We start from the raw sequence: 12,253 nt of genomic DNA on the forward strand, positions 1-12,253 counted from the left end.
AGAATCATGTCAACTTCTTTCTTGCAAACTTGGACTCTTACCTTCATTCTGGGATCAGGAATAAAGTGGACCAGCCAGTCAGGACCATGGAGATGGACCTAGATTTCCATGAGAAGTAGATGCCAATAGAAATTTCACCATATAAGCAATAAAAAATGTTTTAGGCTGATTTAAATAAGGTAAAATGCAATGTTTGAACTTCCACTAGTTATTTGGTAGAAAACCATAAACATATATCCATAGCGGGGTTTTGTGCAGTAGTTTCTAAGATTCCTTGGGATTTGGGTTCATAGGCAAAAAGGATGGAGGAAGGTATGTGTTTTCAAAAAAGTTTAGAAAACATTGTATTAAACTCAAGATAATGTCTTCATTGCAGGACTTCTCAGAGCCTTTCAGTGCTAAAATATAGATTTCTGGGGGAAGGTGATAGATATGCTTGTAACATTTTCTAGGCCTTTGCAATTAGTCTCCTATTTATTTTCTGGAGCCTGTTCAAGGATTACTTTCCAAAGAAGACACTTGTGAGCCTTGCTGGGACGGACTATGTTATAATTGTGCTTTTACTTCTACTCTTCTTTGTGCATTTTAATACAGAATCGGAGTCTGCACACTAACAGTGTAGTAGAAGGGCTGGTAGCTGCCATGTTTTCGTTAATTACTTGCTTTGAGTTAATCGTGGAGATGGTGGCCGTTAATTGTGAGACGTCACAGCTTCCGTGTGTATCATTTGTACAGCTATAAAATACCTAGAGACCTTTTAAGAATAAAACACCATGTAAATGTAAATTATCACCGCCTATAAGACACTTTCATTAATTTCATATCAAATTCATGAGTGTTTTGAGCTCTGGGATTTGAAAGTCTTCAGTATTGGCCTCTAGTATTTATAGTCTTTTTTTTTTCTTCTCCCAGAGTTTAAACACCAACAGCCAAGCGTAGTGTAAAGGCTTGGGAATAAACCATCAGGGCTGGAACCCTGGCTCTGCCACTTAGACGTGGTGGCCGGGGACAGTCTCTTCTCCCCCGTTTCCTCATCTGTGAGATGGCGGACGTATTACCTGCCTTCCGGGGTGGCGGTGCAGGTGGGTGGATCAGTCTGCTTGAGAGTCCATTTGGGTCATGGTGCCTCCACAACAAAGACGTGGCTAATGTTTGGGCAGGAGAGGAAAAGGCAGCAATGGATGAAAAGACTGTAAATAAATAACTCGCGTCTATTTCCAGTACTCCTAAAACTTCCAGTCATTGTTTAATGAGGTAGTCCTTTTCAATGTTTTTTTTTTTTTTTTTTTTTTTTTTTTTTTTTAAGAAATGAATAGGGTAAGCAGAGATGGGCTGGGGCTGGGGACGGGGACAGAAATTTATTCTGAGGCAAGCATGTTTCTGATGAGTTCCCTAGTCTGGTGCATAGAAACAAAGGGCTCATTCTTCAGTTCCCAGAATGCAGATTAACGGGGAAACAGCCTCGTGTGCTGTTGTCCTGTAGCATCAGATAATTTTTCATCAAGGTTTTTCATGGGATGATCTCCTCTTTCATAGAGGTGTGCCTATTTCAGTGGTGGGGAAAACGCCTGCCACTTGTGTGTAATTATTAAAGAGCTCTTTTGCAAATGCAAGGATATAAACCCAGATAGGACCTGGTTATTATCTTATTGCCCAACCACCAGAGGGATGGTCTACAGATCATTTTACTGATAAGTTGTTCTCCTCTGTCCTCGGCACTCTCCGGGTCCCTTTGACCTGTCACCTGGGTCCAGGTGCAGTGCCCTGCCAAAGGTGATTCTTCTTGGGAGCATCCCTGTGAATGAAATGGGCTTAGGAAACCATTTTATCTTTTATGTAATATTTTCATTGTCATCCAGTTCCCTTACGATATATCCCTTATGGATATACTGGAAGAAAAATTGGAAGCCAAATGGCAAATAATGTAGGAATATAAAAATATTGGATTTGGGTACCATAGACATTTGTTAACCATACTGCCCCAAACAAAACAACAACAACAACAACAACAACAACAACAACAACCAAAACAAATTTTCCTTCTGCTTTTTTGGGACAACATAGTAAAAGATTATTGTAATGATCAAAAATATTGGCCTTTTAAATATTGTAAGTTGCTCATATCTCCTGCTTCGATTCGTTTTTGAAGGGCAACAGGAGAAGCCAGTGAGCCCTTTATTGGTTATCGCTTGGTGCCATTTTTAATCATCACATTTAAACATAGATTTTAGCAGGAGCATGGGTTCCGTTTGGACAGAACACATGTTGACTTTCCAGCTTGCGCGCTCGCGGTAGGCGCCGACGACTTGCTCTAGAGAAGGGGCTGCGTGTTCATCTTCTCTTTTGTCTCCAGGAGGATTGATTGACGGATGTTGTGTCTGCTCATTTCCAGCGTCTTTCTGGTTTCGTTTAAAAATTGTGACATAGGATTACATGTGCCTTGTATACATCATTTTTGAGGAGAAAGTTGTTTAGCCAATATGTCGACTTCGCGTATGAAATCCTCTCTGTGCTTTCATTCAGCTCTGGGTGTACACCATTAGGTCATATCATCCGTTTTGTGCACGGAAATCATCACTGGCAGCAGAATTTAACATTTGGTCCTTTGAGGTATAAAAATGAATCCAGCGCCTGAGGAGATTTGTTCCCGGGAAATATTTCAGGGCCACTCTCCTGAACACCCTCCTTTTGGGGGCACACAACAAACGTTACTAACGGGTACTTTTCATATTTAAAATATGGACAATGGTACTCCACGCAGTAAAAGACTTGAGCGATAAATGCTACCCCTCATGCCTCTTTTGAGTAGTTTTAGCCATAGGGCTTGGCACTGCCATTATTGTCTTTGTGCCAAAAAATATCCGCAGCGGCTGGCACATGCTAGTACTGGAGGGTTGTCTCGAAAATTCCGCAGTGAACGCGCCGGGTTTGATCGTCGCTGCTATCTCTTTTAAATATTGGGAAAATGGGATCTTTGGTTCTTTCAAAGCCACTGTTGTGGTGGTGGGGCTGGGGGGGGAGGGTTGCCAAAGAATGGAGAAAAGAGGAAGGAGGCTGCGTCCGCGCCAGCCAGTTGGTATCAGTGACAAAAACCCATGCCTAGTGTAAAGTGAACAGATATGTAGGAGCCTTTGTGTTTCTGAGCCCAGAGAGTTTCTTAAGGGTCCTACTCAAACATGTTATCAGGACTCTGGAAATTTTTATTATCAGAAACAAATGTCCCAGGGAATTTTAAGCAGGAAATCAACATTAAGACCTTAGCTCATTTTTAATGGACAATGTACACAAAAGATGATGTGTATATATATGTGTAGGTATTATTTTTTTCCTCAAAACTGAGGTATCATTTTAAAATGGCTGCTTTTTATCATTTACAAACACGGTAGGAATAAAAATCCTATATTTGAGAAAGTTCTTGGGCTTTATCTACAATCCCTAATTATTTTGCTCCCAAATACGGGTTTGGGCTCTGAGGGCAGATTTATAGTTGAATTTGGGAACAAAAAGCTGTAATAAAGTTAAAGGCTTACACTATCAGAATGAGATGTGTTCGCGTATGGTCTGCGGAGCAATCTATTTGATGCTAAGAAGTGGATGCTACAGATGAAATCTTCACAAGGAGCAGCATAATCCTTGGGAAAAAAAAAAAAAAGTCTACCTCCCAGCCTCCTGCTGGCTGCGCTGCTTCTCTGGTACCTCGCAGACTTCGACAGTCCTGGACGGGTGCCCATTGATGTCATGGAAACACTCAAATTACTGAGAATGATTCATGTCTATGCTGGTCTCTTATCCTCCCCCACACAAACAGAAGTAGATTTTTAACCCTGACAACTTGTAATTTGCAGTGGGTTTATTTTTGTATCTGGATAAATATTTTTTAACAAGCAAAATTAAGATTAAGCAGTCTGTATCTGATATGATAGTAAAGAACGCTAGGCCTGTGTAGCCAAGGGTACTTTGGGGACTCTAAGCTGCCTGGACCCACACTCATCTCCTTCTCTTGCCTCTTCTCCTCTTCTCTCTCTCCTTCCTTTCTTCCTTCCTTCCTTCCTTCCTTCCTTCTCCCTTCCTTCTTCCTTCCTTCTTCCTCTACCTGTTCTCTTCCCCCTTTGAATCCTTGCTATTTGCATTACCCTTCTGGCTTTAAAATATTAGAAGGAAGAGCCCCAGCTGATGTGTATGAAGTGAGATAAATCCTGGTGAATTCTCCTCCCCAAATCTGTGTGCTGGAGTCTAGTTTGGGAAATAATACTGCATAGGAAGACCCTATAGGGGATTGCTTCAGTAATTTGTGCTACGGGGGCAACAATCTGATGGCCTTTCTCCCTCCAGCCGTCTTTGACAGTTTGATTTTTAGAGATGACCAAATCAGGGTGCTTAGAAGTTCAGTTTCGCACAAAGTCAATGTGAATGAATTCTGGTTTCTCTTTCTGCCCGCCTGCTTATCTAGTGTTAAACAGTGAGCCTTATGTCCAAGTGAATCCTATTGTGGTTTTACTGGAGGATTTTTGAGATGGAAGAGCTTGAGGAAAGACATGCATCCTTTGCTCGAGCTCGTAAAGGCCGAGCTTTTCCTGTTAGCAATGTTTATAAAGAGCAGGCTAAGGGTAGGGAGTAGCTTATACTTGACAGATGAACAGGCACTGTTCTGTGACTATTTACACTGCTGACACCAGTGAATGCACCTGTTCATCCATGCACCACCTCCATGCAGTGAAAGTCCCTCCCTCAGAGTCAGGGTGAGGGTTGTCTTCTTTCATGGGAATTGATATGGGTGTTGATTTTATACTTTTACTGGATACTCTACCACAAATGGGGTTCACCCAAGTTTGAGATTCATTGAAATCAGTAGAAAAATTAATTCTGGAGGAGAGAGAGTTAATTTTAAGACTCAGGTTTGGATTTCTTTGAAAACCATCTTTCATTTTTACATATTATATATATGCATATATAGGATAGATATATATGTATATATATAACACATATATAGGATATATATATAACACATAGACACAGGTGCCCTTTTAACCAATTATAAATTATTTTTAAAAAATATTTTTGTGGTACTAAAGATTGAATCTAGAAGCGTTCTGCTTTGAGCTATACCCCAGCCTTTAAAAATTTTTTTTACTTTGAAGCAGGATTTTGCTACGTTTCTGAGACTGATCTTGAATCTGTGATCCTACTGTCTCAGCCTCCCAAGTATTGGGATTACAGGCATGTACCACCACACCCAGCTCAAATATAAAATCTCTGAAGGATACATTCTTTGTGTGCATCAGGAAGGCATACTCTAATAGCATTACCATTGAACTAAAAGAAAAAAAGTACTCTTATTTTTAGACTTTGTGTTAACTTCTGTCAAAAAGGGAAAACTTGAGGGTATGTAAACCCTAAAATCCTGCCCATCCAATCCCTCTGAAATATACTTCTTGTTACTGCTCTGTTTCGAGCCGGGTTTTCACTAGACCAGTCCAGGTTGGCCTTGAACTCCTGGGCTGAAGGGGTACTCCCCGTCTGCCTCCTGAGTTCCTGGGACCACAGGTGTGTGCCACTGCAGTCAGCTAATATACAAATGTTGGGTTTTTTCCCCACTGGGAAAAAGAATGGTATAGGTCTGTATGTGAAGTCCCATGCACCTTACAGCCCTAGAATGGAAGAGAGAAGCATCTTTGAGTGTTGAGTGGAGTCCTGAGCACTTGGCTGCCCCTCTCGCCCTTGTTAAGCCTCAGTGTGGGCAGTTTTCTATCATGACCCTTCCAACGTCAACAGCTAGACTCTACTGGGTAGGTCTCCCATAATGTGATTTCATTATCTTTCCTGCTGATTTTATTAAGACTGAATATAGTTGGTAAACAAAACAAAACACATGTACAACCTTGATTTTTATCCTTCTGTGTGGCCAAATAGTATCAGAGATCTCATACATGTCTATAGAGCAGTCTGCAGATAAAACATGAGTTGGGGAGGGCATGGTGGTGGATACCTTTAATCCCAGAACTTGGGAGGTGGAGACAGGAGGATGGCAGATTTGAGACTAGCTTCAGCAATTTAGCAAGACTCTCAGCAACCTAGTGAGAACCCGTTTAAAAATAAAATAAAAGTAGCCGGGCGTGGTAGCGCACACTTGTCATCCCAGCATTATTCGGGAGGCTGAGACCTGGAGGATCGCAGTTCACGGACGGCCTCAGCTACGTAGTGAGGCCCTCTGCAACTCAGTGAGACCCTGTTTCAAAATAAAGAATAAAAAATAGGGCAGGGGGTGTAGCTCGGAGGTCGAATGCCCCTGGGTTCCATCCCCAGACCCACAAAATAAAATAAAATAAAAGTAAAATAGGGCTGGAGGTATAGCTCAAAGGTAAAATGCACCTGGGTTCAATCCCTAGTACCACAAAAGAAGGAGAGGGGAAAGAAGTGTTGTTAAAAGGAACAGGAAGGACACATTTACATTCCCTGGGCCTCCTGGGTCTATTGGTGGAATATTAGCTTGGGTTCGGAGTGGGTGAATTTTCAAAAAAACCCTTCTTTCTTAAACACAAAGTCTTATCACCATTTTAACCATATTGGGATTTATTCCTAGGAGAGAGAGGGGGGGGGATCAGAATTTTGAATAGTTTCCTTGCTAAATTTGCCATCTGGAGAGCCTGTGATTGATTAGCTTTGGCCTCCCTATTAAGTGTCAATATAATCAATGGGAATCACCAGGCTAGGGTCATTACATAGATAATTTGCCTGCTGTGTAAATAAAAATGAAATTGTTTAAATTTGGTGAGCAAGAAAGAAAGTGAAAATAAGGAATGACAATTTGTTTGTGGGGGAAAGTGGAGGCCATTGGAATGACAGTTTCTGGAAGTGTGGAGCAGTTTGGCTAAGAATAGGAATGAAGGATATTTTTTCTAGTTTCTCATCGCCAGAGTGAGGAAGCGTCTCTGCTTCTCCTGCTTGTACACATTGCCAGTAGCGCCTACTTTACGTATGTAAACATCGGGAAAGAGAGTAGATGTCTGTTACCTGCAGGAGATTTTTTTTTAAAAAAAGGAAAAGCACGATTTATACTTTTTTTGTTGTTGTTGTTTCTCTTGGCAGGTAAAACAGAAAGGGGCTCATACTCATCTTATGGGAGAGAATCAAACTTACAGGGTTGCCACCAGGTAAGTGTGCATCTCGGCTGGGGAGGGAGGGGCTCGGACCTTGACCTGGGAAATCAGTGTGCTTTGGTAAATTCGATTGTGCATTCTCCACGGTGACACAGAGATGCACCGAAAGTCTGCTGATGAGGATCTTTGAGTAACGCAGTGATTCAGAGCTTGGAACTCATATAAACACCTTGTCTTTAGATCGTTGCTGTGTCAAAACTACATCCACTGGCTTGCTTTAATTTTTTAATTCGTCAGCCGGTACCAGTGGCACTGTTTGCAAACCAGCGATGCCGGTGAAAGTGGTTCTATCAAAAGAGTTTATTTGCAATTAAGAACTTAAGAATTTCGTGCCCAGAAAATGCTTCGCGGAGCCATGTGTCAGAACCTGGGTTCGGGTGGCTCTTGCCCTAAATTATAGCTTTCCTAGGGACTGTACGGTGTTGTGTGAAAACAGGGTGGTATTGAGGGATAAAAATGTCTGTGAAAATATGATTTGTTGTCCCTTTTTGTTTCTGAATTGTTTTTGGCTGGAAGTCAAGGCCAGCAGGCTAACAGCAAAGCCGTCTCAAGGGAAGCATGCGTGAACTAGAAAAATAAGAACACTTTAATTAAATAATAAAATGCCAGTGTAATACAAAGGTATGGCATGCGTGCGTTTTGTGTCTCTGTGCACTTTCTGCATCTGTATACTTTTAACTCTTGGGAGAGAGATCATTTCTAAGACTATTACCAGGAGGCAAAAGTGGAACGTTAATTTCAAGACGATTATTATTTTTATAGATGCTTCCTAAATTCACTCTCAGTATCGATCATATATTTAAAAAAATTTTTTTTTAAATTCGGTTTATTTTTTATAAGGATATTGGCTTCCTACTTTGGAACACTCTTGGTTGAATTCAATAATACTCTTTAATATTCAAAGCTTTCTGCTGTTTATTTATTCACCCAAAGAAAATGTACATTCTTTTTATGCTGAGAAAGGGATGCTTACTCTTTTGAACTCTCTCCCTCTTCCCATTTCTTTAATGATATGGAGTGGGGGTTTCTTTGGTGTTTTCTTTTTTTAAGCAACCTGTTTAATATATTCCTGAAAAAAAAAATACAAGAACACGTGTGCTTTAGTAACAAGATAGATACTCTGAAGGGAAGTTTCCTTTACAGATGGGTCGTGTATCTTGAAAGGTGGAGTTCTGGTGGGTTGGTGGTTTTTTTTTTTTTTTTTTTTTTCTCTGTATACATTTGCATTTTTAAAATTGACTCCTCTGGCCCAGTTGCCAATTCAGTCTCATTCGGCATCTGAAAGATTTGTTGCGATGAGGTTGGTCGTGCCTGGGTAGGAGCTGCCGCTGAGTGCCGTCCATGGCAGTTTGTTTGGAAAGAATTCTGCAGGAAAGAAATTTACAGCCATTCCAGTGCAGCGGAAACTTCTCTGGAATGTGAGTGCACATGTTTGGGGCAGATAGCTTGGGCGAGGAGCCTCTCAGGGCCGGGTCTCTGGTGTACAGCCCTCAATTCCTGCACCAGAGCCGGTTCCTATGGATCTGGTTTCTGAGGGTCAAGGTGGAGGTCACCGGAGTTTTTTGGGGTGGAAGAGAGTTGACAACATCCTTCCTTTTTGCAGATGGTCATGACAGAGGTCTCTGTTTTTGCTGGGCCCCTTTGGCTGGTCATTGAGAGAATAGGCTTCCTCGCCCCTGTATCCTTTCTTACTAATAGGAATTGGCGTGATTCCTCACAGACACAAAGATTTCCTCTGCTGAGTAAGCGTGAGGCCCCTTAACTTGTGAAAGCACCCTCCAGACTGTGTGAGTCTGTCTGTGTGAGCAGAACACAGACCCTCCTCCTCCGTTGGTGGGGAATACTTCCCTCGGGTGAAACTGAACTTAATTTTTTTTGCAAATACCAGGTGAGAGGTGGAGAGGGGCACTGGGGGAATAGACGTGGCTGACTGTCTGCCGTGTGACGGCTGAATTTCTGGGCCTTGGGAGGTTCCTTTGGAGACACTGGCATCCAGGAAAATTCTTTTGTATACAGGGGATAGGACCTCATCTGCTTTCCTTACAAAGCCTTCCTTTTCTAGCTGGGGAGTGTGGAGAGCCCTTCGGTCTTGTTTCTGCTTCATAGTTGTGGATCCTGCACATCTGTGTGCTTAGCCTGGTCTCAGCAGTGTCCATAAACAGTGCGATTACTTAAGAATAACAAAAGGGGGAAAGGTTGGAAAGGCCCTGCGTGGGGAGCCAGGGTCTGAAGAGGAGAAGGGTGCATAGGCTGAATCCCGGCTTTTGGTGAAATTCGAGAAGAGAACAGATCCTAGTGTGTCTCCCAGGGAATCAGTTTTTCTTGAGCGGTATTGTTCTATGAATCCCTGTCTCCTCCACCAGCCAAACAAAACCCCTAAAGAAAGGCAAAATCTCCGTGTCTCTTGAGCTTCGAGTCTAACTAGCAGATCACAGCTGAAATGGTTTCCCACCGTGTAATAAGGTGAGTGACTCTCTGGGAGGGAGCTTTTGTCTTCTTCTGTCTGATGCGATCTGGAGATGCTGGAGAGAACACCTTTGGCTGGTGGGCCCCGAGGAGCTTTTGTCTAGGACAACAGTATATTCTGTGGACTCCTAGGGGGTGAGCAGCGTTTTAGGGGTTCATAGTTTCTTCATCCCCAGTGGCTTTTTTTGTTTGATGTAGAGAAATGGTGGTAAGCAACAGGTAGTAGTAAAACAGTGTCCTCAAGGTAGTAATTATTTTTGTGCGATTTATACTGTTCAAAAGTACACCCGGTTAAAAAAATACATATATGTAAAAATGTATCTATTATATTTTATCTTAAGAATTTAGTGTGACTAGTGATAGAAATATGACTTATTAAATGGATATTTTTATCAGAAAAACAAAAGCCAGCAGGTTCTTTATTATAAGTTTTCTTCATTAAAAAAATAGGAAGAATAGTATAAATTCATTCATGCATATCTGCGTGGAGTGATCGGAAATTATCTTTTTGAGACTTTTGATATCGCGTAGAAAATGAACCAGCAAGCGACAGAACGGCCGTTTTAAAGTTCTCACTAAATGCGGGAAAACTGGTTTAAATCAAATTGGGGTACGGAAATCACACCCAGGCCTAAAACGTTCTTGCCAAATTGCAACCTCATACTATTTTTTATTGGCAGAGAAAATAAAATTTATAATGGAAAGTCTGACAGAAATGAAAACGAATGGAAATAAAACTTTTCGCAAGATAGCCCAACCTTAATCCTGCGATAGCCAATACCTAATTGCTAATGGGTATCGTGGCAAACGACAGAAGAGAAGAAAAATATCATTTTTCTTTGGCTTCTTTTCCCACTTGGAATAAGATGTTTGGCGATTTGCAAACTTTTCTATTTTGCCAAAATCTATTGTTTTTAGATGAGGTCAATGCAATGAGCCATCGCTAGGGCAGAAGTTTTTGCCTTGAATGAAAGTTCAGCATTGATTATTTGGAGTTGTTTGTCTTTTGATTTCTGGAATACAGCCTTAGTCTAAAGCCATGTTTCTGTTATTAGCATTTCCTTGGTAAGATACATACATGAGAGAGAAAAGCGATAGTTACACAGAAAGCTTGGTGCTACCTGAGACCAATCAAATTGGCACCTTAGGAGTTGGCCCGCACGTCCCTGACAGCTGCTCAGGTGATTCTAACCTGATACTGGGCTTGATCGCTTCTTAGAATAGTCTACAGAAATATACTGCATTTTAATGATTTGTGTTCAAAATTTGGCATGACTACTGACCTTGATAAAGCTTTTAGACTTTGTGCCTTAATTAGGTGATTAGAGACATGTAAATATAATAATGCATATGACTTTCATTTAAAAAAGAGTGAAAATTAGCGATTTGTTGAAAATCGATACCATGCCTTGAAATCTTTTTACAGAAATTTCACAAGTCAGTGACCCAGCCCTTATTTTTTTTCTTTAGTGAAGGGCCAAGCTTTGCCCTCATCCAGATTCTCCCCCCCCCCAACAACTAATCAGTTAGGACTATGCTGATAAAGTTATTTGGTGTGTAGATCTTAGAACTGCCCATGAGGTTTAAACAAGAATCAGGCCTAATCTAGGGCACTCTTGTTACATGTCGGAAACCTCGAGGCTATTAAAGAAATGGGACTTCTTTATATGTAGCTTAGGTTGTTCCTAAGCCTGCTCGTTTTTGATGTATTGAAATTAAACACGCGGTTGGTTCTGAAATGAATCGCACATTTTAAGAGTGGAATTTTTTCTTTTATTATTTTGGATTTTGATTACACAAGTTTGCCTTAGAAATAATTCTAAAACTTTTGTTCTCTTTTTTTTCCCTCTGAACTCAAAATAGAAAGGATATCAGCAAACCTGACACCCAAATTCTTTGTTATAAGAATAGCTATTTAGTTTTTATGTAAGCAGAAACACATATTGCCTTTTAATTTGATATGATACCTAAATATTTGTTGTTAGTGGCCAAAAATTCAGTCCAGGTCCTCTGATTCTTCCTGGGAACCTCAGCCATGCAGCACCCTGCCCCCATACTGCCCGAGCCCTTTGCTTTTGTTATGGCTTTTGCAAATTTACCATTATCTGTGTGTTTTTTGAAGGCTGTGTTCCAACCAGGATTCTGTATACTTTCAGAGGGGCAGGGGCCAAGTCAAAAAATCTTACACCACCACGTACCATGTGCCTAGCAGAATAAGGATCATTATGACCTAATATTGATTACCCCAGCATCACTTTTGGAAAATATTTGGAAGGGAGCAAAGTTTAGAATTAGCAATGTTTGTGAATCACAGAATGAGTTATGCGCATCTTTTTTTTTTGTTTTGTTTTGTTTTTCTTTCGGATGCCTAGAAAAATCAGAAAATAATACTCCAGGAAAGCCCCTTGGAATCTTTCATTTGTAAGCTGTTCATTAGCCCTGGAAGGACACAGAGGTCAGCACACCATGGAGAGGCACAGTCCTAGGCCTGTGTGTGAAAGATGTGCATAGGGGATTCTAGTGCTCTTGTGTTTCCAGTGGGTGTGTAATTGAACCAAAGGTCACCATCTTGATCTGACCTTTTGGATGTGCCAGTGTGAACAGCGGGACAGGATATTTGCACTTACTTT

The 12,253-nt window shown here is 41.2% G+C and overlaps 1 protein-coding gene across 7 annotated transcripts in view; it reads left to right on the forward strand.

The window, feature by feature from the left end:
• Positions 1 to 12,253, forward strand: part of TCF4 (transcription factor 4) — a gene marked incomplete at both ends in the record, with an annotated part of 399,211 nt that overhangs the window by 199,775 nt on the left and 187,183 nt on the right. For all 7 annotated transcript variants that reach the window (XM_080714516.1, XM_080714520.1, XM_080714523.1 and 4 more), the window contains one exon: positions 7,087 to 7,151. In XM_080714516.1, coding sequence (XP_080570642.1) covers positions 7,087 to 7,151 — 65 coding nt within the window. The remainder of the gene's footprint in view (positions 1 to 7,086; positions 7,152 to 12,253) is intronic.

The sequence above is a fragment of the Muscardinus avellanarius genome (genome assembly GCF_963383645.1).
Source record: "Muscardinus avellanarius genome assembly, chromosome: 17".
Classification (NCBI taxonomy): Eukaryota; Metazoa; Chordata; class Mammalia; order Rodentia; family Gliridae; genus Muscardinus; species Muscardinus avellanarius.